This window comes from Myxine glutinosa, chromosome 14 (genome assembly GCF_964187855.1).
Source record: "Myxine glutinosa chromosome 14, kmMyxGlut1.1, whole genome shotgun sequence".
In the NCBI taxonomy this organism is placed as follows: domain Eukaryota; kingdom Metazoa; phylum Chordata; class Myxini; order Myxiniformes; family Myxinidae; genus Myxine; species Myxine glutinosa.
Genome location: NC_136274.1, coordinates 42,929,108 through 42,956,346, shown reverse-complemented (window position 1 = coordinate 42,956,346; position 27,239 = coordinate 42,929,108). Strand labels below are relative to the sequence as shown.

Below are 27,239 nucleotides of genomic sequence, written 5' to 3'. Positions count from 1 at the left end.
ACTCTCTAGGCCCAAGGTCAGGCTCAAGGTCACCAAAAACGGGAAATCAGGGGGGTCGAGTCTTCATTTAAAATATATTTCAAACCACTATAACTCTAAAAGTACAAGAGACATGCATACACTTACTGTTACTGACATATAGGAAGTCGCATACGACATTTCATTTGGCACCATGACCTTCGACATTGAGTGACCTTGAAAGGTCAAACTCAAGGTCAAAAATTGTTTTTTTTACTAATAACTCTGTCAAACATTATCCGATTCCATTCTAACCAACACCAAAATGTTCATTATTAAATTCCCGAATATAACATGTCGCATAAAATGCTTAGTTTTAATTCTTTTTGGGGGTCAAAGGTCAGGGGGCCAGGTTTTCATTGAAAATATATATCAAACCACTATAAGTCTGAAAGGACAAGAGATATGCATACACTTACTCGGTTACCTTCCACTGTTTAGCGTATATACATGTATAGATTTCCCGCCATTTTGATCCAAAATGGCCGACAAAAAAGTACATCCCGGCAAGTCCTCGGTCTCTGACCGATTTTTCATTTGTCTGTTTGTGTGTCTGTCTGTGAGCATGATATCTCAAAATGGTATGGACGCATTCGGACGAAATTTGGTGGACAGGTTGGCTGTGTGACAAAGACGAATTTAATCGATTTGATAAAGATCCGGATTGATTTGTTTTGTTTGTTTTTAATTTAAAGTTGTTCCGTAGGCAGTCTACGTCTGCTGGTTGCATCTTTTTTTCTGGAAGTGCGGCTGTGCCACTGCATTGCCCATGCTTCCAGTAGGCTGGTACTCATTTTCCCCACCTCGGAAGGATGACAGGCTGAGTCACCTACCCAGTGTTATTTCAATGGTGCGATGGGGGCTCAAACTCAAGACCCTAAGATCTTAAGCCAGCCACCTTAACCATTCAGTGATTCTTCACCATTGAGAGATGGGGCCACAAACGATATATAGCACGATATTTCAAAAAGTTGTGGACGGATTCGGATGAAACTTGGTGGATAAGTTAGTTAGGTGACAAGAACAAGCCGATTCGATTTTGGTTCAGGTCCGAAACCAGATCCGACCTATCGGTGGGGTACAAAACATAAACTGTTCAGCCTGGCGGAGGTATGCACTAAAACGAAGGCCCTTGAAACACCAGGTGGAACGCTCAGTTTTGCCGAGGCAATGTTGCTGCACTTTGCCCTTTAATCCCAGCGTACCATTGCAATGGCAAATTGCAAGGCATTCCAAACACGTGCGATAAATAGAAGCACACACACAAACACGATAGCCGCCAGTAGTTTGCACACGTGATCACGTCGTTTTGAACGATTTGCATAGTGAGTGTTGGTTGCATCGATTGACTGGTTCCGTGGATTCCTTTGCCCTTTGTCGTTCCACGTGCTGTTCGTTTGAAGGGTGTTTCACTCTACCTAACGTTACTGTAGCACGTTACCCTCGTCGTACCTTCACCTTCCCATATTACGCTCATGTGCTTGGGTTAATCCGGAAAACAGGGTTCAGCTTCTGTTTGTATTGTGGGTTTGACGCACACCGTGACACCAGCACTCACTTGGCTCAGCACTTTCCGAGGGTGTGGTTATTTAAACATATTTTTTCAAACTCGTGATCTGTCCATTCGGTTGGGGTGTGGTGACGGTGACGATACAGGAGGAGCTGCGGGAAGTGAGGGTGGTCCCGGAAATGTGGGCAGGGTTTCGGCACACCGATAATTACAAGGCTGTTGATGTAATACACAGGCGCGTTCGGTGATTGCGGGAAGAAGATCATAGTCGGTTCCCAGGTGAGTGCCAGCTCCAGCAGGTTTGCTGTAACACGACCCGGGTTCAGCTTGTGTGCATGCGAACCATTGTTAGATTGGTGTATTCTTGACCTGACGATCGCTGGTTAGGTTTAGGATTAGGGTTAGGTTTAGGATTAGGGTTGGGGTTGGGGTTAGGATTAGGGTTGGGGTTCGGGTTAGGGTTAGTTTAGGATTAGGGTGTCCTTTGAACTTGAAGTGGCTGCTTTTATTTTTCCTTTAATCTCACATTTGCATTACCGGTACTAATTCTGTTGATATGGACGCCTGATAGATGGCACACTGTATGTTAAGGCACTATGTGCATGGTGTAGCCGTGCGGGTTATGACCGGGATCTGAGAACCTCGGTGGAACCAGTCCGCCCCACAAACCTTCAGCTCGTGTCATGAGGATCTCCAACCTTGTGTTCGACTTGTAGTGTACCCATGAGGGTATTGCTGGGGAATTACCATAGTTGGCATTTTAACTGATAGAACAGGATTGTTCACTGTAAGATTAAATAAGTTACCACAGAAGGGTGACCAGAACACTTGCTTTTGGTTGGTTGTTTTGGTAACACCGTCGAGTTGTGTTGATTGTGCTATCTCTAATTGTACGGCTCAATTGTTATATGTACTGTATTTTTGGTACAGTGTGTTGGCTTATTTGGGGTACAGTAGGGTAACCCAGCTGTCTCTGCCAGAGCTTCAGGAAGCAGTGCAGGTTCGGGACGTTTGGACAAATCTGATCATGAATGTCACCAGAAGTCAGACGTACACTACTTGATGGAACTAGCCAACTAGATGTGGTGGCTTATTGGTGAGGAAGCCTTAGACTGGAAATCTCTGAAGTTGTGAGCTCAAATCCAGTTGATATGTTGGAACCCATCTGTGGATCGGTCCCATCGGCCGATGGGTCTGACCCGTTTGCGGATCCGCAGATGGGTCGCCCATCGGCCGATGGCCGACCCATCTGTGGATGCACGAGAAATGACAATGCAGACCCATCGGCCGATGGGTCTGCGCCATCTGCGGATGTGTTGTTCACCTTGAAGGAATGTGTATGCATCAATGGTGGATGAGTTAACCTAACCCTAACCCTAACCCTAACAACCCTAACCCTAACCCTAACCCTAATCATCAGCACCTGCCACTCTCTACCCTGCCACCATTCCCCTCCGCCATTGTCAGAAGAACACCTAATGTTTTGTATGAATGTTGAGTATGTTATGTAAAGCTTTACTAAAACTGCCATGTATCTGTTAATTACAAAATGTATTGTCAAAATGTATAAATAGATGGGTAGAAATAGATAATAAAACATTTAAAAATCATCTCTGTTAAATTCCTACCACATGTAATTCCAATGACTGTGTACCTGATTGAAGAGCACCATTCTGTCAACACATTCGTTCAAGGTGAACAACACATCCGCAGATGGCGCAGACCCATCGGCCGATGGGTCTGCATTGTCATTTCTCGTGCATCCACAGATGGGTCGCCAAACGGGTCAGACCCATCGGCCGATGGGACCGATCCACAGATGGGTTCCAACAGATATATAATGAGCTCCCGTAGGGAGCCAACGGCGATCCAGTAAGGAGATGGTGTCTCCTAAAAAGAACACCCATTCGGTTTGGACCGGTTCAAGTCATACCAAAGACTTTTTAAAATGGTACGTGCTGCTTCGTTGCTTGAAAAGGACAGAGCACGGGAAATCCCCATCGGTTGGCATCCATGAGGAGGAAGAGGAGGACGAAATTCCTCTTGAGGAATAACCCCGCTGAGTACGGTGAGAAAAGCGGCGCCATTGTCATGATGTCGCTGGCATCCAGAGTATCCCAGGAAGTGACGGCACTTCCCCTAAGCTCAGTGGCTGTTAACAATAAATAAATATATATTTATAAAATAAATAGCCCATGTATAAATTATACAATTATAGATATATATATATTCTGGATTTGGATTCTAAGCTTCATAAAGTCAAGTTGATTTCAGGAGAGCTACTGTTTCACGACTGTATCGTCAGTGAAACCCCAGCCGGCTCATTAACGCCCTTCAGGGAGTGATGATCTGCTTTCCCCACCACGTCTGGTCTACGTGTGAAGCGCGTCTACTCATTGTGGTTTGATTATCCCCTTCCCTTATAACATGAGCTCATTCTCCATGACTACGTGGGTCAAGTACGCTTCCTTCTACTTGAAGGTAAAATACGCTTTTTGTTTTGAGTTTCAACCACTAAGACTCAAGAACCTCGAATACCGTGTAACGGATTGCATGATTCTAGCACCATCCACCATTGTAGATTTACACGGCAAGCGCAACCACGGAACTCATGCATGCTCGGCAGCTCTCCAAGGAAGCGAAACCCTCATGTTGGAACAAGCCCATCTGTAGGCCTCTTGTTTTTCTTTTCACCAACACTCGCTCCACAAATCACCAATTCGTCTCGACCTTCGTCGATTGAGAAAGATGACGTCGTTCACCGTTTCGGTTTCACGAGGCCCGAGTTCCAAAAGCCTTCCTGTGAAATTCCTGCATGGAATGGGAATCATTAGCAAAGCAGTAGGGGAGAGCCAGGAAAACGATGGCGGCACACACGATTCCTCGCACGTCCTCGTCCGTCTCCAACACCATCGGGCCTTGTGTTCCATCTTATTTACAGCCTGTCCTTGTTGTAATTACTTATCCTTGTTTTCTCTATTTCTTTTGAAGACTTTTCCTCTTCCAGGAAGTACCAAATTGCATCGAGTTTGTGGTAATGCGTTCAACTTTATGCGGTTGTTTTAGTTTGTTTTGGCAGGGCATGTGGAATGTTAATGGCAGACGAATTTCCATTGAAGGAAAGGAAAGAATTCATTTTTCTTGCTCTTCTGCCATGGTCACTGGTTTGCAGGACACTTTGTTTTTGTGGATTTGTGGACACGGGACAACACCCGTGTTTTGGATTTCCCCGATTCATCGGCACTTGGGTTTTGACCTTGGTCCACCGGTTGTTTTAATGCGAATGTACAATTAGCATCAAACCCTCCAAATTGGTGATTGCGCTCTGCTTTCCTCAGATTTGTGTCACAATTAAGTTGTTTTGGTGCTGTTTAACTTTGCTGTGATTGCTTGAAACCGCGCTGTTTGGAGCTTATCGTGTACAAAAAAGGGATTCTTTAAAGTCATTTTTCTTTTCCCAAATATGGAAATGTTAGAGGTGCTAGTTCACATGGCATATATGCTTTGTTAATATTGTCTGGAGGCGTGAAATGGTGAAGGCGATATTACCAGCCAGGCAGTGTGAACTTTCACTCGAGGTTCAAAAATCCTTTTGGCTTTCCTGACTATAGGTATCGTACCCATAATAAAGTTTGCCAAAATTTTTATGTAGTAGTGAGCCGTGTAAATGTTAGAAAATGCAGGTTCAATTATCTGTATGCCAGGGAGGTTATAGAATCCATGGAAAACAAATCTGTTCACTTGTGGTCAAACCACACTCTGTGGGGTAAACGTTGGAGCGTCCGCTCTGAGTCTGGGAGGTCGGCGGTTTTGAACCCTGGTCGAGTCATACTAAAGTTTATTGTGATGTGTGCATATATGTATATATATATATACAGTCATGTGAAAAAGTAAATACACCCCATGTAAAGTTTTGACTTTTTCAACATATTTCAACATACAGCTATTTGATCTTCATTTCAACAATATTGACAGATAAAGGTGATATAACATAACAAATATCATGAAACATTTACATTTTGTAGTCCATTGTATAATTTAAATAAACATAAATGCAAATTTTGCATGTGGAAAAAGTAAGTACACCCTTGGCTCTAATATGTGGTATTGCCCCCTTTGGCAGAAACAACCTCAAGTAGGCGTTTCTTATCACTGTTTACCAGTCTCTGACATCGACTGGGAGAAATTTTTGCCCACTCCTCCATGCAGAATTCTTTCAGCTGTGTGATGTTTGAGGGGTTTCTTGCATGCACAGCTCGTTTCAATTCCCCACACAACATCTCGATGGGATTTAGATCCGGGCTTTGACTTGGCCATTCCAGATCCCTCCATTTCTTTCTTTTCAGCCATTCCTTGGTGGATTTACGGGTATGTTTAGGGTCATTGTCATGTTGCAAGGTCCACCTTCGGTTGAGCTTCAACTTTCCGACAGATGGCCTCACATTATCCTCAAGCACCCTCTGGTACAATGAAGAATTCATAGTGGATTATATGATGGTGAGCTGCCCAGGCCCTGATGCAGCAAAGCTGCCCCAAACCATAATATTTCCACCACCATGCTTTACAGTTGGTATCAGGTTCTTGTGGTTAAATGCTCTCTTTGGTTTTCGCCAAACATGTCTTCTGGTACTGCGGCCAAATAGCTCTACCTTTGACTCATCTGTCCAGAGCACATTGTTCCAGAAGTGCTGGTCTTTGCCTCGGTGTTCATTGGCAAACTTTAGTCTTGCCCTGATGTTCTTTCTGGACAGCAAAGGTTTCCTCCTAGCACACCTCCAATGTAGATCAAATTTGTGCAGCCTCTTTCTAATGGTAGACTCGTGCACTTTGACATCAACAGTGGCAAGAGCTACCTGTAGGTCCCATGATGACATTCTGGGGTTCTTAGAGACTTCTTTCAGCATCTTGCGGTCTGTCTTCGGGCTGAACTTGCTAGGGCGGCCTGGCCTGAACAAGTTGGCAGTTGTTTGGAATCTTCTCCACTTGTAGATGATCTTCCGGACAGTCGAATGATTGATTTCAAATTGTTTGGAGATCTTTTTAAATCCCTTCCCAGACTCGTAGGCATCTATAACCTTCTTTCTGAAGGCCTCAGAGAACTCTTTTGATCTGGGCATGGTGACGCCGCACACTTCAACATCAAAGAGCAAACCAAACTAAATGTCTGAGGTTTAAATAAGACAGGTTCCTCCAAGATCCTCTCTAACGATGTTCTAACCATTTGCACCTGAGCTGGTGCACCTGATTCTAATTTTAGGTATTTGAAGTAGTGATAAATGTCGGGGTGTACTTACTTTTTCCACATGCGAAATTTGCATTTATGTTTATTTAAGTTATACAATGGACTACAAAATGTAAATTTTTCATGATATTTATTATATTATATCACCTTTATCTATCAATATTGTTGAAATGAAGATCAAATAGCTGTATGTTGAAATATGTTGAAAAAGTCAAAACTTTACATGGGGTGTATTTACTTTTTCACATGACTGTATATATATATTTGTATACTCAGTCGAGGCTCGTGGAAGAGCTAACACATAAAACGTATAATAAAGGGAACGGAAGACATGGGGGGGGGGGGGGGGGAGGGGTGAAGAAAGAGGGAGGTATGTACAACACCAGTAGGAGAGGGAGGTACGTACAACACAACACCATCGGGAGATCTGTGGCAGGGAGAGGGCTGGGGCAGTGTACACGGGATAAACAAGATGGACACAGCAAGGACTTTCAGGAAAGAAAACAGAATTTGAAGGAAGTGCATTTAGGGTGGATTAACGTGGATAGAAATTATCAAGGTTTTGGATGGCGAAGGATAAGAGATGGTGGTGGACTGCTGTTTTGAAGACCTGGAGGGAGGAGTGGGATTGAAGAGAGTGAGGGAGTTTGTTCCAGAGGCGGGGAAAAGAGGAATGAAAGAGTGAAGGTGAGCATAGAGTCTCGATTTTGGCAGTTTCACCAGAAGATGGTTGATTGCAGATCTTGTGTATCCTGCAGGAATATTTGGGGGACAGAGCAGACAAAGCAGGGGGTGTAAGGACTGAGAGAAGTCGGTAGAAAACAAAAAGACGCTAACCAACCTGCCTGCAGTGAGAGAGTGAAAGGCCCTCAGAATCAGCATCATCACAGGAGATATCAATGATTCTAAAAGCATTGATTTATCCAGCGTGAAGCCGAGCTAATTGTGAGGCAGGAGCACCAACCCAGTGGTGAGAGCAGTACTCCATCAAGTTGTGGACGAAAGCTTTGTATATGGTGAGCAGCTCAGAAGTGCCGAGGAAGGACTTCGCACGATGGAGGATGCCCAGTCGGCGACTGGCTTTGGACGCTAGCTTGGAAATGTGGTTTTCCCACTAAAGGTCATAGCAGATCGTGAGACCCAAAATCTTGAGTGACAGAACTTCTTCGCGAGGATTGTTGAGAAAGTAGATGGGAGGGTTTTCCAGACGGTCTTTTCGGAGTGATATAGTGAGAGTGCGAGGGGGCAAGACCAGAAGGGTGCAAGACCAGAAAGGAGGTGGTGGAAGACAGACCACCGACCTGTTTGCGATGGCAAAGTGATAGACCCATAGACAGCTTTTACTGCAGTTGATTCCAATGATCTTGAAGGCCTTGGTTGAGGAAGGTGTGCGGCAGGGGCACCAGCTCAGAGGGGGGACGGGACGGGTTGAGCAGTGGGCTACTCCATCGAGTTGCAGACGCTTTATCTGTTCCCAAACTTTTCTTACGTATCCAAATTCTGTGGTTGTACTCATGCAACTCTTGATATGTCTCATGTCCTTGCTATACTATTTGGCACAGCGTGCAGGACACCAGCTCGTGCTGAACTTGACCAATTTGTATTCTTGATGTATGCGACTTTGTCCCTCGATATTGCTTGCTCTTATCTGTCCATCCATTTCATGTTTACTGTTGTACCCACTTCCTTGTATGCCAGCTGCCTTTCACCTTCACTTGGAGTTTTGATCTACTTTGATAACTATGTGATTGTCCTCCATGGATGTTGTAACAGAACTACTCTCAGCTATTTCAATCTCACCAAATTGTACTCACTCTGACCAGTCTAGTACCTCTTGGCCTTCTCTCTACCTCGTATACCAATAAATTCCTTGTTGTTATATTTCATATACTCCACATCTATCACTTAAAACTCCCTTTAGCCTTACGTGCCACCCTTTGCACCAACCTTTTTTCATACCTGTGTTAATCTGCCTCACACCCACTTTGTATTTCTTGAAAGTACTGATTGGAAGGTATTTTAATTCTATGGAATCTTAATTAAGAAGGGTAAACTTTTGAAAGATAATGATTTATTTTTAAAAAGAATTCCCTTTGCAGGATCGAGGCTCATGGAAGAGCAAGGTGTAACTGACAGTATCTTACAAGGATGAGGTTATGTTTTCACCTTTGTCTGTCTGTTTGTTTGTGAATAGCATATCTCATATCTCAAAAAGTTGGGCTCGGATTCGGAGGAAATTTGGTGGACAGGTGTGGGATGTGACCAGGACGAATTGATTCGACTTTGGTGAAGATCTGGATCCAGATACAAGGATTGAAAAAAAAAATTATAGTGATTCTTCACCATTGAGAGATGGGGTTAAAACGATATATAACATGACATCTCAAAAGGTTGTCGGTGGATTATGACAAAACTTGGTAGATTCGTTGGTTAGGTGACGAGAACTAGCCGCTTAGAGTTTGGTTCAGGTCGGAATCCAGATCCGGCCTATCAGTGGATACAACGTAAACTGTTCAGCCTGGCGGAGGTTTGCGTTCTACCGAGTGCCGTTCTAGTTGTTATTTTAATCACTTCTGGCCTCGCTCTTCTTGCCTTCTTTTCCCAATATTCTGCCCAGATTGTGGCCATTTCTTCTGGAATCCCACATGTGGTTGCCCTCACCAAATCTAATCTGAATGCTCACCTGTATTCCATCAATCCAACTCTCTCTATTCTATCTTCTCTGTGGAATATTTTGCCTGTGTCTGTTGTCCCATGATCCTGCCTGCAGTCTTCCAAGACTGTTGCCCGTCGTCACATGCTTTCTCTCACTCTCGCTGACCCCATTGTTACCCTGCGCTCACGAAGCGAAATGCAGGGTTAAGCATTCCAGTCCGTACGTCGTATGTACGTACGTACGTGCATGTCTGCATTTAAAAAATTCATTTTCTCGGCAACCGTTGGTCCGATTGACATGAAATTTTCACCATAGGTGGGCCTCCTCCTGTAGAATATTTTAGTGAATATTATGACGTCACGGGTCACGTGGTACGGGCGACATCTTGGAAAAACCAAAAAACTTTGCACCTCTATATCTCAAATACCGCTGCACAGAAATGATTAAGACAGGTCTCATTGCAAAGAACTCTCCATGTGAAATAACATATGTGAATGATGACGTCATAGGTGCCGCCGTTATGACGTCATAATTCGACAAGTAAAAAACTTTATCCAATCAGGATGAAATTTCTTGAGCATCTTCTCGGTATAAATTGATGCAGAAATAAAATTATAATGACGTCGTAAGTCACGTGGTTCGGAGGCCATATTGTTTTGAGTGAAAAGCCTGAAAAACTACTAAAATCCAATTTTCTCCAAAACGACTGAACAGATCGAGGCCAATCTTTGCAGGCAGAATCGCATACCCATGACGAACAAAAAAGTCAGCGAGCATGACGTCATGCATCACATGGTTTCGGAGTTATGACGTTTTTAAGCATAAACTTTTAAAACCTAGCTTCTCCCTCATTTTTGATCCTATCGAGGGGAAACCTCATGGATGTATTCAGCATATCAGTCTACTAAAATGACCTTTTGGCATTTGCGAAAGGTGACGTAGTTTAGCAGATATAAGTAATTAAACGAAAATATTTAAAATTTTATAACTCTTGAACCGCTACATTGATTGACGTGAAACTATATATTATCGTAGAGGTAATGAAGTGTAACAAGTGTACAAAATTTCAAGACGATTGGATGTACGTTCTGGAAGCTAGAAGTTGTTGTTGCGTGAAGAAGAAGTCTTCTAGAGTGGGCATGGAATTAATTATCACACTGCACATGACGAGCAGGCAAAGTACGGAGCGACCTCACGGGGTCATTTTGACCTCAAATAAAATTCTGATTTCAGATTTGCCATTCGCTGAGGTATATTAACACACGACCAAAACAGATTTGGCGAAATTCCGACGATTTTTGACGAAATTATAACATTTGTCACTACATTTCAGTAAAGTAAAGTGTGTGCCGTGAATGCAATGTGCATTAAAAAAATTGAAACGTGGCTCATTGTAAATAACTCCATATGGGGAATAGGTGTTGTTAACGATGACATCATTGTTGCCATAATTATGACGTCATAATTCTACAGGGACAACGCTTCATCTGATCAGTTTTAAATTTATTGAGCATGATCTATGCAACAATTATTTAGAGGATATCAATTTATGATGTCATCGCTCACGTAGTCTGGCAGCCATATTGGATCAAAAAAAAGGAAACGTTAAAAAATAGAAGAGTTGGCTCACACCAAGTTGACTGCGCATGGTAAGTATTCTATGAATACCATCTAGTTGCATCTGTGGCCAAAGGTGGCATGATTCATGATAGGATTCCCTCTGCTGTTGCTGCTGCGATACCAGATGGCACTTTTATTTAGATCTAATTCCACTTGGAATTGAATCCATAAAGGGACAGCTCATAGGAAAACGACTAAAGCTCGAGCTGTGTTTCTGTAACAATAACATTTCCCATATTTCTTTACCGATTGCTTACAAAATATCTCTGTGCGCATGAACAAATGCCTTATGACTCAAAATATATGATAATCGTGCTTATAAGGAGCCGCGACAAGGAAAACTCCTCTACGGTTTGCGGCATTGTTATTCAGTCGTTGATGATTATATCGAACATGGAAAAACTGTTCGACAACATGTTTCATACATACCATGTCAACCCAGTGAAAACATGTATCTAAGGATGGTTAATGTGATCTTGGAATTGCATAACCTGTTGCACGTGCCCGTCTAAATAACTAAGAGTATGGACGCTTTAATGGTGGAGAAAGCAGATAGTCAGGGCCCTTAGGGATATTTTGGGGCCGTTTGGTTCAAATTCTTCCAAAAGCACCAAATTTGGCCCAGATGTTGCCCATGCCATACTCTTTCGATTTTTGACGGGCGCCAAGACGGGCGCCCCCCCCCCCCCCCCGGGGACCCCATATTGGCGAAATACTAAATGGCCGCCACCGGGATTAGAGGAAAATCAGTTAAATAACCAAAAGGGTTGGAATCATGTATGATACCACTTTTCAGGGGTTTTCGAGGTCGAGGAATCCAATTATGATGTTATTTTGATGATTCGAGGTCAAGGTCAACCCTCAAGGTCATCTTAAAGGTCATTTTTGAGTCAAACATGTCGGCTTTTGAGTTTTTTGTCAAGATTTACGCGAGGTTCACCATTTTATGTTTCTGGGTTGGGTAATCGAACTCTGACCTTATTTTTGACAATTAGAGGAAATATTTACATGTCTATTTCCTAATTTTCAGGCATATGCAGTTCATCAGTCTAATTACAAAGGTACGGATTTTGATGTTTTATGAACTGTATGCCATATCCTTGTGTTTAATTTTTGTGCGATCATGATCCGGGTTCATGTATACATGATTGTATACATGTCATAAATATGACGTCATAGGTCATGTGACCTGGCGGCCATATTGGATTTTATGAAAACCTTAAAAATGGATCCCTGCCTTCATTTTTCGATCGATTCATTTTGAACTGACCACTTATAGTACGCCATGTGATTGGATGCATATCCTAATTATGACGTCATAGGTCAGGTGACATGGCGGGATGGATCGGTATGGTCCCCGGATCATACCGCCCTTGGCGCCCGTCAAAAATCGAAAGAGTATGGCATGGGCAACATCTGCGCCAAATTTGATGCTTTTGGAAGAATTTGAACCAAAATATCCCTAAGGGCCCTGACTAAGAGCTGCGGTTGAGTATTCAAATGAAACAGATTTGATTGCGTACGTTTTGTCGGATTTGTTCAAGATGGAGCTTGCTTCTGTGTCATCAATTGCCTGCAGGTGGTGAAGCCGTGTGGGCCTGGGGAGGCTTGGGAGAGCGAGCTCGACGAGGGAGAGTTCCCCTTTAAAATCCTGCAGAGCTGGTCAGACAACAACGGTGTGTAATGCACGGTCTTAGCAGCTACCTTGTTTACCTTGAGGCTCTTTCCTCAACCTACTCAGCAAACCTGATTGTAAATCAACAAACAGACAGGCGTGTAGTTTATATTCCATCCCCTGAGAAATGTTTGGCTTTTTGAAGATCGTTTCTGCAGGTTGTTGAAATTTCATTTGGAATCGATGTGAATAATAGTATATCAAAATAGCCCGGTGAGCACCTCTTATGTTTGCTTAGGCCGCCTCATGTTTCAGCTTCGGAGAAAGTTATCAACCTTCAGCCTACGGGAACGCCGCGGCAGTCGTGACTCGCTCGCTCCATCCACCACGTCCACTGCAGTGGCAGACACCATTAGCCTAGGTCCGAGTGAGAATGAGACCCTGCCAGAGAGCCCTCCGGGAAGCAACACGGATAAAGAAGCTGATGAAGCATTCGGTGATGTTGAGGGAGGCGAACAAAGCATGCCTTTCCTGCTCGACCTTAAGCCTGGCAAGTATTTCTTTTTAATTCAATGTTCTGCAAAACCAGGTACAGCTCATAATCGAACCTTGTACCTTATAAGGATGCTTTTTGTCCGTGTTGGTTTGGCTGACATGCCTCTCTGCCTGGATAAATTTGGGCAAAACGATCAACGTTCGGAAACAATGTCACCTGGGTTTAACCTGCCCAGCTGTATATGAGTACGTCTGCATTGACTTTTTAGCTGTTATTGCTGATTGAGTTATCTCAAATGGCAATTATTATTTTCTGTTTGTTGTCCCTGTAGCTGAATCATCCCCTGGGCTGTTCTTCCTGCAATATGACGAGCTAATTATCGGATCTGAGAGGTGCAAGAGTGGACAGGAGATCCGGATAGTGGTGAGTTTGTCCAACTCCACACAGGCTTTTTCTTTGACCAAATCTGCCAGATTTTCTCTGGCCTTGCTATGGATTACTGGCTTCCCCTGTTTTCCCTGTCAGGTGACTGGCCCAGGTATCCACCCCAGGCACTGTCACATAAGCAAGGATACGGGTCATGTTACTGTAACTCCATGTGGGCCTGAAACTGAAGTGCGGGTGGAGGGGCAGCACATTGAGGGGCCGACCCCTTTGAAGCCTGGGGCAATCTTGCAACTCGGTGATGCCAAGTTCTTGAAACTGGCATATGAGGGACAGGTCCCAGAGGTTCAGGCAGTTAATCCTGCAGCAGTGACTTCAAATATTAAAAGTAAGGATCTATGTATGTCAATTGGTGTACTTTGATCTTGTCTTGTCTGATCATCAGTCTGTATCTAATTATTTTCAAGTATCTAATTTTTTATTTTGTATGCGTTGTCAAGGCTCGTGTAAGAGCTATCACATTACACACGAGAACAGGCACGGACCCATTAAACATACAATAAATAAAGGGAGCGGGAGACAAGAGAGGGAGAGAGAGGAAAGCATACGAGCACAACAACAGTAGACGACAGGGATGTCGGTAGATCTGTGAAAGAGAGAGGGCCCGTTGGGGGTGCGGGGGGGGTAGTGGGGGGGCGGGGTACACGGAATAAAACAAATTGGCACTACTAGGAATTTCAGGAAAGAAGTTGGAGATGGAAATAGGTGGATTTGGGGTGTTTTAACGGGTGTATAAAAGATCAAGGTTTTGGATGGGGGAAGATAAGAGATGGTGGTAAACAGCTGTTTTGAAGACCTGGAGGGAAGAGTGGGGTTTAAGAGAGTGTGGGAGTTGTCCCAGAGGCGGGAGAAAAGAGGAATGAAAGAGTGAAGGTGAGCAGAGAATCTTTATTTTGGCAGTTTCACCAGAAGAGCGTTGCTGGCAGATCTTGTGCATCCTGCAGGAAAATTTGGGGGACAGAACACAGCCAGAGCTGGGGGAGCTAGGCCGGAGAGGAGTCGGTAGAAGACAGAAAGCCAACCAACCTGCCTGCGGTGAGAGAGTGAAAGGCCCTCAGAATCAGCTTCATCACAGGAGATTCCAATGATTCTGAAAGCTTTGGTTTCAACAGCGGGAAGCCGAACTAGGTGTGAGGCAGGAGCACCAGCCCAGAGGAGAGAGCAGCATTTCGTCAAGCTGCGGATAAAAGCTTTGTATGTGGTGAGGACCTCAGAAGTGCCCAGAAAGGACTTTGCACGATGGAGGATGCCCATTTGGCGATTGGCTTTGGAGGCCAGCTTGGAAATGTGGTTTTCCCAGGACAGATCATGGCAGATAGTGAGACCCAAAAGCTTGAGTGACAGAACTTCGTCAAGAGGATTGATCAGAAAGTAGCTGGGAGGTTTGTCCAGACGGTCTTTATGGGTAGACAAAGTGAGAGTGTGAGATTTGTCAGGATTGAAAGACATGTTCCACTTGTTTGACCAGTTTGAGATATTGTCCAGATCTGCAGAGAGTGAAGAGGTCGAACTAAGGGTTGAGATATGAAGTGGCAGAGAGTGGAGTCATCAGCAAAGAGATAGAGAGGATTTTCCAGAGAGTCGGAGAGATCATTGATGAAGACCAGAAAAAGCACCGGGCCCAGAACACTGCCTTGGGGAACTCCAACCTGAAGAGGAAGAGGAGATGAGAGAAAACCATTCAGGGCCACACGTTGCCTACGACCAGAGAGGAAGTCCGCAAGCCATGAGTGGAGATTTCCATGGATACCATACGAGAAGAGTTTGGTGAGCAGAGCGGGGTGCCAGACCGTATCGAAGGCACGTGATATGTCAAGGGAGACGGCTCTGATTTCCTGTTTCGCATTAAGGACCTCTATCTTTTGTTGAGACAGCAGAAGCAGCATGTCCAGTGTAGAGTGACCTGTTCTGAATCCAAATAGATGATCCAAGATCAAGCCATTGGAGAAGAGGAAGGATTTGATATCAGAAGTGATGATGGATTCCATGACCTTGCTGATTATTGGGAGCAGGCTGATTGGTCTGTAGTTGCAAGGATCTGTTTTTGCACCTTTTTGTGTAAAGCGGTAATGTTTGCTGATTTCCAAGCAGATGGCAGATGACCTTGAGCAAAAGAGAGGGTGAAGAGAACAGAGAGTGGTTGAGATAGCAGGATTTTAGGACTCGTGGCCTGATGCGTCTGGTCCAGTTGCAGAATCAGAGTCAAGATTTGACAGAAACTTCTCCACCTTGTCAGGCGAGAAGGAGACAGAGTCCAGGTGCAGTTGGGTTCGACTGGGTAAGGTGGGTACAGAGAGAGATGGGTTTGGGACACAAGATTTTGAGGCAAACACAGAGTTGAATTTGGTCATGAGATATAATCACAGAAGTCTTTGTTGATCCTCGATTGAACAATGGTGTTTTCTCTGTTTCCCTTGTAGAGGAAAGTGAACAGCAACCAAATCAGAATTCATCTTCCCCTCTGTGTTCGTCTCCAAGGTGCGTTGTTCCACAATTTCCAAGGACTCTCATTCATAGTCCTTGCACAAGAGAGCTAACAGTACTGATGAGGCTGCGATTGGTAATCTTGGACAGGTTAAGGTAAACTGATAAATAATAGTGGTTACTCTGTATTAAATCGCAGCAGTTGCATAGGGAAGAAGCTTACGGACGATTTTGTATGTGACGGCCTCGCCAGCCACCCATCTTCAACCCTCCCCAGCTACCTTTTGTGCAACCGCCCTGTACTCTACCTTCCCCAAGCAAATAATTACATATCATTCCGATTGTTTGCAGTTCTCCATGTAATATTGCTCCTGTTCCAACTTCTACAAGTTATATCTCTGTGGCCTCACTGATGCCATGTCTCTCCGCAGGACAAAGACAACGCATTCGTCTGAACGTCACTTGCCTCTTTATATAAAGATCAACGGGAATGGCATGGCTGGTGAGAAACACGTTTATTAACATTTCTCATTTGACAAGCAGTATTGTTGCGTTACAATTGATCATAATGATGTGTTTCTCATCGTCATGATGTTGTTATGTACCAATGTCTTTGCAGAAGCGGTTTCTGGGCACGGCTTATACTGGGTGGTTTGCCATTGCCTCCCGGGAGACAGTCAGGGCAGGAATTTGGAATTTGTTCAGGGTGCCTGCAATACCTCACCCACCCTTCGTGAAAGACATCCACCAACTAGAACGCCACTCAGTAGAGCGCATACTCCCGCCGTGGGTCAAGTTGGAATAGTACGATTTCACAAAAGTTTGAGGGAGTAGGTAGTTCAGTGACAACACAAGACAAGACAGCACAAGACAGACACTGCACAGATATATATATATATATATATATATATATATATATATATATATGTATATATATATATATATATATATATATAGATATCGATATCGATATCGATATATATATATATATATATATACACAAAGAATTAAGTTAAGCACCCCCCCGTTTTTTTACAACCTCGCACATTACAAGTTTGTTGTCGTCAAAACAGTGTAATATACCCATGATATTGCTATATTTTCTGGAGAAGTGATATTATGGTCACATAAAAACATAACAATCATGCCGTTTTCAATATTTTATTCTGAATAATTTAAGGTGAAAATTTTTGGGAATTTTAGGCATATTTTCACCTCAATTTAAGTATGGAGCTATAGGTCCATCACGGACAGTGTGGATGACGTTTATGTTTTCTAACGTACAGTCATTGTTCTGAGAAGACCTCTAGCGATCTTTGCGTCAATAACGTGTGTAGGACCCACGTGATCGGATCACTGACTCAACCCTACGTCTCATAGACCCTGTAAGCCGTCGTATGCGTTGCTGTGGCAGGTTGTTCCATTCCCGATGTAATGCACGTTCCAATTCATCCAGATTGGCTATTGGAGGGACCATCTTCGCAATTTGTCGTCCCAACATGTCCCAAACGTGCTCGAGGGGGTTCAGGTCAGGACTGTACGCAGGCCAGGGGATGGTTGTCACAGCACCTTTCTCCATCCGATCACGTGGGTCCTACACACGTTATTGACGCAAAGATCGCTAGAGGTCTTCTCAGAACAATGACTGTACGTTAGAAAACATAAACGTCATCCACACTGTCCGTGATGGACCTATAGCTCCATACTTAAATTGAGGTGAAAATATGCCTAAAATTCCCAAAAATTTTCACCTTAAATTATTCAGAATAAAATATTGAAAACGGCATGATTGTTATGTTTTTATGTGACCATAATATCACTTCTCCAGAAAATATAGCAATATCATGGGTATATTACACTGTTTTGACGACAACAAACTTGTAATGTGCGAGGTTGTAAAAAAACGGGGGGGTGCTTAACTTAATTCTTTGTGTATATATATATATATATATATATATATATATATATACAGTATATATATGTATATACAGTATATATATATATATATATATATATATATATATATATATATATATATATAGAATATATAGAAGATATGGTTAAAAAAAACAAGGCAATTTCACTTACATTTTCGGATTCAGCGTTCAATTCTATATAAGTGAGTGTATTTTGAGGCATGTGTGACTTCAAATAAAATTGTAAGCCAGGAAAACGTTCGTTTCATTCCTTAGGGATACAACATATAAAACTGGCCCAAACGTAAAAACAAAACTCGCTCATTTTAAGTCGTACAAGCTAATGCGACCACTCATTCTTCTGGGAAGAATCCCGTGCACATGCTGGTCACACTTATAACTCACCGAAGTCTTTATAAGTTCATCAAATACTGACACTGCGATTGACATTCGCTGAGGTAAATGTTGATATCTCTTCTGAGGTAAAAGAAAAAAGAAAAAAAACAGTTTTAAAGCATTACACGTATCAAACGATACATTTTATGAAACGGGGAAACGTAATACACACTTTGGTGGTTTTAAAATGACAGAATATGTCTTTATTAGAAGAAAAAAAAAGAACATTGAAGACGACGCTGCTAAAAAAAATACACCGCTCTAACGCATAACCACGAGTTTAAACTACATTTACAACAAATATGAAAACTATTTTCATCTCACAATGTTAAATATAGAATATATAGAAGGTAATGTTAAAAAAAAATGAGCCCTATCTTCCAATGGTAAAAAAATCCTTCAAAAAATTCCTGGATCCGGAATAATATCCTGAGCTTCACCAAAAACGAATCAATTCTTCCTTATCCCAAGGGAAATCATCCCACCAACTTTCATCCAAATCCGTTCAGAACTTTTCCAGATATCTTGTTCACATACATACGAACACACACACACACACACACACACACACACACACACACACACACACACACACACACACACACACACACACGAACGAACACGAACGAACAGGATCAAATGCATTACTCCCTGGCGGGATTAACTAAGGCTGAATGACGGAACACACGGTTTAACGTCCATCTGAGGGACGGTGCTAACATTGACGAATCACTCTGTCTGTGAAACACCGGGATGCCAGCTGATATCCGGGTCGGGATTCAAACTCAGGCTAGACAGCACAGAGTCGAGTGTCCGTACCCCCAGGGCCTAAGCTATTCTGCCAGCCATTCACATAGTCTTAGTTACACCTAATTGAGGAAATATGTCTCCTGATATGTTGCTGCATTTCCTCAACAGAAGATGCTTTCCTTGAGGGGCTGCTACCTCAAATGGATGCGATACCTCATGGTTTTCCCCTCACTCCGGCCTACACAGTGTACTCAGCCTGCCGCTTTCTGCTATCAGAGTCCTATATGGGGGGCAAGGCCAGTTGTGACCAGGCAGCCTTGCTAGCAAAGAAGGCCTCAGACCTCCTGGAACGTCGTGTGGAGGTCAGGACTGTGGATGTGACTTCATGTGACCTGCCCTTTAACAGTTGATTTCAGCAAACACTTAAGTCGTGTGCATCTCGTGTGTTCAGGAAAGCCCACACCTTCTGGTGAGTGTTTACCTGATGGCTAATGCTTCTGAGCTGCTGTCCTTCCTTCAAAAAGACAAAGACCTTCAGGAGACTACCATCGTGGCTCAAGAGTCATTGGCCTGTTCCACACAGACAGCATTTTGGTACTCACCCCATACCAGACACTTTCTCACCAATTTCGAGTATACTATGTTGTTGTATCATATGGGTACTGCCTCAGAATCAAATGAATTTTTGACTGAATATTTGCCTGTTTGTCCACACGTGTGTGTGTCGCGCAAGCACATGCATGTGTGAAAGTTGCTGTTGTTCACTGCTATTAGTATTGCCACATATGGGTGAGTTTCAGGAGGTGGAACAGAGTCCTGCCAGGTCTCAAAGTATACACCTGTGTGTGTGTGTGTGTGTGTGTGTGTGTGTGTGTGTGTGTGTGTGTGTGTGTGTGTGTGTGTGTGTGTGTGTGTGTGTGTGTGTGTGTGTGTGTGTGTGTGTGTGTGTGTGTGTGTGTGTGTGTGTTAATTATATAATTGTGAGGAGCAGAAATGAAAAATGTGTGTGTGCGCGTGTACGTAGTGTCCTGGTGGATGGTCTGCAAGAGGCGTTGCAGCAGGAACTCCCAGCATTACTGCAGGACTCGGACACTGCAGAGGAACCCAGGAAGCACATAGGTGCAGTGTGTGTCTAAAACACTGTTGAGGTCTTCACTTGCATACATTATCTCACCAAATCCCAGTAAGATAAAATGGTTCACTTCGCCTTCCCAAAATAAGTATAAATACATATGATGTCTTTCCAATGCCATTCATATATTCAATTCAATTGGAAATTGCTTAAGAGCCAATAAATCCACTCTTAATTATCTTTAACAAGATGTTTAGATCAAAGATTCTGTAAATTCCATGTTTTTTATAGTCGGCTGTTTGTTATGACATCCATGATCGAATTTGGATGCTCAGTGTTTCTCAAGCTGGAGCCATTATTATCAATTTGGATTGTTACGTGGACGTTGACAACATAATAAGTTGCACACTTATAGCAATTGAAAACCCACGTGTAGTTACAAAAGGAACCAAAGTTTATTTTCCAAAAAAATTCCCTTCTAGTCATATCGTCAACCAATAGGATTGCAATAAAGCCAATAAAAAAAAACACCTTTAGAGGCCATTTTTCCCCGCAAGCGGGGGTTGGCCTTTTTCTGGGACCGTGGTTGTTGTTAATGTAAATAAAGTAAAGCCAATGTAAATGTAAAATGTAAAATGTAAAATGTAAAAAAATGTAAAAAATGTAAAAATGTAAATGTAAAATGTAAAATGTAAAATGTAAAAAAAATGTAAAAAATGTAAAAATGTAAAATGTAAAATGTAAAATGTAAAATGTAAAATGTAAAAAAATGTAAATGTAAAATGTAAATAAAGCCAACGTAAAATGATTATTGCACATGCATCACGTTCTCTCCCAGGACATGTGCTGACCCTTTTCTCGGATCTGGCTGAGGCGTTGCAGCAGACGTGTGTGAACCTTGCACTGCTTGTGCAGATTTTCTCACGACTGTTCGCCCTGCTGGGTGTTTTCCTGTTCAACGTTGTGATGCGAGACACTGAGCTGGGTTTGCGCTCACGATACTGGGGGTGCAAGCTTGGAGAAAGGCTGGTGTCGCTGGTCGCGTGGGCTGAGCAACGTGGACTGGAACGTATCGCGGAGTGTCACTTGGGACACCTTCTGCAGGTAGCCGAGTGACCGGGGAATGCGACATATGTTGAACTTTGAAAGTGATGATCGTTTTTAGCAGCTGTAACAAACTTGGTAGTTCAAGCTAAGGAAATAATGTACAGTAGTTGATCTGTGAAGAAGACACACACACACACAACAGGTCTTTAAAACAGCTGTTCACCACCATCTCTTATCTTCCCCCATCCAAAACCTTGATCTTTTCTTCCCCCTTTAATTCACCCCAGATCCACTTTTTTGAAATACCAACTTCCTTCCTGGAAATCCTAGCAGTGTCCATGTGTTTTTTTTTTACCTCTCCCACCCCCACCCCCTTCCCATGCCTCCTCCCCCCAAGCCCTCTCCCTCCCACAGATCTCCCGATGTCCCTGCTCTCAAATGTTGTGTTTGTGTGCTTCCCTCTCTCTCCCCATCTTGTTTACCGCTCCCCTTATTATATACTTTGTGTGTTTGTTTGATTTTTTTGTGTGTGATTATTGTTAGCTCTTTCACGAGCCTCGATGTTGTATACGAAAAAAAAAATAGACTGGCATAACAGTTATGGACAATACACGGTGATAAGAGGTATTGAGTAAATCAGAAAACAAATAATGGATCATCATGACTTCGTATGCAGCCAGTGGCTGCTGGTTGCATCATTGCTGGAAGCATGGCTTCTTCTGACCCTGTTTTCAGTAATCTGGTACTCATTTTGCTGACTTCGGAAGGATGACAGGCTGAGTCACCTCACCTGGGCTTATTTAACAGCACGACAGGTGCTCAAACTCAAACATTTTACGACAAAAGATTTTAAGTCAACAGCAGGCTTAACAAAGAATGGATGAAGTAACAGGTGCAGAAAGAAACAATAAGCTAATATTTTTATCAACTGAAAATTGACAAACGTGTACTTAACTGCTCTAGGAAGCAAAGGGAATCTGGCATTTTGGGCATTTGTCTTTCATTGGAGCATGGGACCTGGATACAAATAAAACGAACCTTCATCAGGGCTTCCAAAAGGAAATGGGACAGAAGTAAGACTCGTGAGATAACAGCACAGAAGAAGAACAGGAAGAGTCCGAAGACTGGCTTCCCAGAGCAGCACATGGTGGCTGACCAGTGACCAGTCCAAAATGAGGCAAAAGAAGATCTTGACTTTGGGCAAAACCTCTCCGAGATGAACTCCAACAATTTCTCAACTTGATTTGACAAGTCTCATTACTTTCGAATGAGCAGAAGTTCCACGTCGGTTAATGTCGACATTTTTCTTTGAATTGTGTCCAAAGAATTTCTTGCAAACGTTGGATTGATCACGAGTGTGAAAGAATTCACACCAAGGTGCTAACCTGCCCGAGAAGCTGCAGTTCCAAAAGCCTCGTTTAACACTAGTTTACTATAGTCCTGAATTGAAGGATTAATAGGATCTTTACGATGAAAAATAGTAACAATCATAAATGGATTGAAAATATGTAATACTTTTTTCTTTTTCTTTTTGTATACAAGATCGAGATCAACATCATGATTTTTGTTTTTTATGTAAAAGCCTCGTTTAACACTCGTCTCACTATAGTCCTGAATTGAAGGATTAATAGGATCTTTATGATGAAAAATAGTAACAATCTCAAATCGATTGAAAATATATACCCTTTTTTGTTTTTTGTTTTTTTGGATACAAGATCTAGATCAAGATGCAGATCGAGATCAAGATCATGATTTTGTTTTTTTATGTAAAAGCCTCGTTTAACACTGGTTTCACTATAGTCCTGAATTGAAGGATTAATAGGATCTTTATGATGAAAAATAGTAACAATCATAAATTGATTGAAAATATATAATACTTTTTTTTTTTTTTGTATACAAGATCGAGATGAACATCATGGTTTTTTTTTTTTTTTTTTTTTTTTTATGTACACAAGATCGAGATGAACATCATGATTTTTTGATTTTTTTTTGTAAAAGCCTCGTTTAACACTCGTTTCACTATAGTCCGGAATTGAAGGATTAATAGGATCTTTATGATGAAAAATAGTAACAATCTTAAATTGATTGAAAATATATAATACTTTTTTTTTTTTTTTGTATACAAGATCGAGATGAACATCATGATTTTTTTTTTTGTAAAAGCCTCGTTTAACACTCGTTTCACTATAGTCCGGAATTGAAGGATTAATAGGATCTTTATGATGAAAAATAGTAACAATCTCAAATCGATTGAAAATATATACCCTTTTTTGTTTTTTGTTTTTTTGGATACAAGATCTAGATCAAGATGCAGATCGAGATCAAGATCATGATTTTGTTTTTTTATGTAAAAGCCTCGTTTAACACTGGTTTCACTATAGTCCTGAATTGAAGGATTAATAGGATCTTTATGATGAAAAATAGTAACAATCATAAATTGATTGAAAATATATAATACTTTTTTTTTTTTTTGTATACAAGATCGAGATGAACATCATGGTTTTTTTTTTTTTTTTTTTTTTTTTATGTACACAAGATCGAGATGAACATCATGATTTTTTGATTTTTTTTTGTAAAAGCCTCGTTTAACACTCGTTTCACTATAGTCCGGAATTGAAGGATTAATAGGATCTTTATGATGAAAAATAGTAACAATCTTAAATTGATTGAAAATATATAATACTTTTTTTTTTTTTTTGTATACAAGATCGAGATGAACATCATGATTTTTTTTTTTGTAAAAGCCTCGTTTAACACTCGTTTCACTATAGTCCGGAATTGAAGGATTAATAGGATCTTTATGATGAAAAATAGTAACAATCTTAAATTGATTGAAAATATATAATATTTTTTTTTTTTTTTGTATACAAGATCGAGATGAACATCATGATTTTTTGATTTTTTTTTGTAAAAGCCTCGTTTAACACTCGTTTCACTATAGTCCGGAATTGAAGGATTAATAGGATCTTTATGATGAAAAATAGTAACAATCATAAATTGATTGAAAATATATAATTTTTTTTTTTTTTGTATACAACATCGAGATGAACATCATGATTTTTTTTTTTTATGTACACAAGATCGAGATGAACATCATGATTTTTTTTTTTTGTAAAAGCCTCGTTTAACACTGGTTTCACTATAGTCCTGAATTGAAGGATTAATAGGATCTTTATGATGAAAAATAGTAACAATCTTAAATCATTGAAAATATATAATACTTTTTTATTTCTTTTTTTTTGTATACAAGATCGAGATGAACATCATGATTTTTTTTTTTATGTACACAAGATCGAGATGAACATCATGATTTTTTTTTTTTGTAAAAGCCTCGTTTAACACTCGTTTCACTATAGTCCGGAATTGAAGGATTAATAGGATCTTTATGATGAAAAATAGTAACAATCTTAAATTGATTGAAAATATATAATACTTTTTTTTTTTTTTTGTATACAAGATCGAGATGAACATCATGATTTTTTTTTTTTATGTACACAAGATCGAGATGAACATCATGATTTTTTTATTTTTTTTTGTAAAAGCCTCGTTTAACACTCGTTTCACTATAGTCCGGAATTGAAGGATTAATAGGATCTTTATGATGAAAAATAGTAACAATCATAAATTGATTGAAAATATATAATACTTTTTTTTTTTTTGTATACAAGATCGAGATGAACATCATGATTTTTTTTTTTTGTAAAAGCCTCGTTTAACACTCGTTTCACTATAGTCCGGAATTGAAGGATTAATAGGATCTTTATGATGAAAAATAGTAACAATCTTAAATTGATTGAAAATATATAATACTTTTTTTTTTTTTTTGTATACAAGATCGAGATGAACATCATGATTTTTTTTTTTTGTAAAAGCCTCGTTTAACACTCGTTTCACTATAGTCCGGAATTGAAGGATTAATAGGATCTTTATGATGAAAAATAGTAACAATCTTAAATTGATTGAAAATATATAATACTTTTTTTTTTTTTTTGGATACAAGATCGAGATGAACATCATGATTTTTTTTTTTTATGTACACAAGATCGAGATGAACATCATGATTTTTTGATTTTTTTTTGTAAAAGCCTCGTTTAACACTCGTTTCACTATAGTCCGGAATTGAAGGATTAATAGGATCTTTATGATGAAAAATAGTAACAATCATAAATTGATTGAAAATATATAATTTTTTTTTTTTTGTATACAAGATCGAGATGAACATCATGATTTTTTTTTTTTATGTACACAAGATCGAGATGAACATCATGATTTTTTTTTTTTGTAAAAGCCTCGTTTAAGACTGGTTTCACTATAGTCCTGAATTGAAGGATTAATAGGATCTTTATGATGAAAAATAGTAACAATCTTAAATCATTGAAAATATATAATACTTTTTTATTTCTTTTTTCTTGTATACAAGATCGAGCTCGTGTAAGAGCTAACATTAATGACAAAAAAAACAAACGGACAGATAAGACGAAATAAAGGGAGCGGATGTGACGATACACATCCGCTTTGACAATACACATCGACCAATGTGACAACACACATTAATGACAATACACATTGAGACAATACATCATACCTTTGATGTGAGAGAGAGTTGTGCATTTTCCAAATTCCATTTTCAGACATTCAGTTAACCTCTGCCTTTGAGAGATACCAAACAAGATTTACGTAATCATCAGCAAAGTGTACAGGTGGGTTAACAACAGCTAGACGCATAAATAAGACTATGAGAGACGCAGGGTTCTTGTTGGCCATTAATACAATGACTTAAATGAGGAATAACAGTACAGTATAGTATTGACATGAGCTTTTACTCACCCAGGCAATTCATCTACTCACGATGTCCAAGGCAGGGCCACAGGATGTACAAGGTATCATCAACACTTGCTTCCGGCTGAATTCTGTGCAGCTACGTGTCCTATTGGACAGCTATCAGTACGCTCCTAGTGAGCCACTCATTCCTCAGGTACTCATCACATACCACTCAAAATGCAACACCATCTTCTCTTCAGAATCCATCAGCTGCATCTCATTGTCTTCTTGCATGGTGAACAGGTATTGACGGAACAACTCGTCGCGCTGGCTGAAGAGTCAACAGACAGAGAGGGAGAGCAGCCTCCACAGCTTGAGGAGAGCATGGAGTTCCATTTACCGTATGTCCTGCCTGAGGACGGTTACTCCAGCGAATGTCTGCATGGTGTCCCCAAAGGCTTCTCGGAGGCACTGAATGTGTTCGGCCTAACTGGTTTGTTCATCCATACATTTTCAAACCGCGTGAGTGTGCGTGTGTGAGCATGTTACCCCTTTCGTCATATGCTCGACTTATGAAACATTGAGGCGTACCATGTAACATGGTGGTTGTACCATGTAACTCCATGAACATGTCTGTGTTTTGTCTGCAGATAAGTGCCAGCTTCTACTACAGCCCCCATATCGGAACTGGATGGTGTTTTTTAACTGTGGAGAAAACTATCCTGTTGAAGCCAAAGATCTAGCAGAGGTATGCTCAACCACATCAACTCTAACTACCTAGTGGTGCATGTAGTCAACAATGCGAGGTGAAGAAAGGTGTCATGAACAGACAGCCAGATAGCTAGTGAGAGCATCTTCACGCAGGTTGTCATGTTCCATTTCGCAGGTGTGAGAAATTTATGTTTCAAAAGATTTCCTCGTTTTCTGAAAGTCTGACTCATATCTACCATTTGTGTAAATGAACAATAATATGATACAATGATTATGCAGCATTGGACAGAACATTGTGACATTTAATTTGATGAAACTTCAGTTCAGCAACGTTAAACAAGTGTTGTTAAAGTTTACCTATGGATGCTGTCTGGTAGTTGAGATGTTTACCTGGGCTAGCGGAATGGCCTGAAGGCATTCACACTCACCTCTGAGCTGCCTAGCCTGGGTTCGAATCCTGACCCTCCTATAAATTGTCATCCTGGTGTCTTGCAGACAGGCTGAAGCAACAGTGAGTATGCCGTCCCTCAGATGGACGTTAAACTGGTTTCCTGCCTGCCA

The 27,239-nt window shown here is 41.2% G+C and overlaps 1 protein-coding gene across 3 annotated transcripts in view; it reads left to right on the top strand.

The window, feature by feature from the left end:
* Positions 1-27,239, top strand: part of LOC137439717 (afadin) — a 90,975-nt gene that overhangs the window by 29,333 nt on the left and 34,403 nt on the right. For 2 of the 3 annotated variants that reach the window (XM_068135752.2, XM_068135753.2), the window contains exons 7-19: positions 12,626-12,722; positions 12,960-13,211; positions 13,489-13,580; positions 13,683-13,929; positions 16,022-16,079; positions 16,457-16,527; positions 19,256-19,449; positions 19,539-19,681; positions 20,112-20,206; positions 20,998-21,263; positions 26,038-26,181; positions 26,271-26,460; positions 26,618-26,715. In XM_068135752.2, the coding sequence (XP_067991853.2) occupies positions 12,626-12,722; positions 12,960-13,211; positions 13,489-13,580; positions 13,683-13,929; positions 16,022-16,079; positions 16,457-16,527; positions 19,256-19,449; positions 19,539-19,681; positions 20,112-20,206; positions 20,998-21,263; positions 26,038-26,181; positions 26,271-26,460; positions 26,618-26,715 (1,947 nt within the window). Of the gene's footprint in view, positions 1-1,682; positions 1,808-12,625; positions 12,723-12,959; positions 13,212-13,488; positions 13,581-13,682; positions 13,930-16,021; positions 16,080-16,456; positions 16,528-19,255; positions 19,450-19,538; positions 19,682-20,111; positions 20,207-20,997; positions 21,264-26,037; positions 26,182-26,270; positions 26,461-26,617; positions 26,716-27,239 lie in introns of those variants that run through there. The other variant, XM_068135754.2, reaches the window with a different exon arrangement.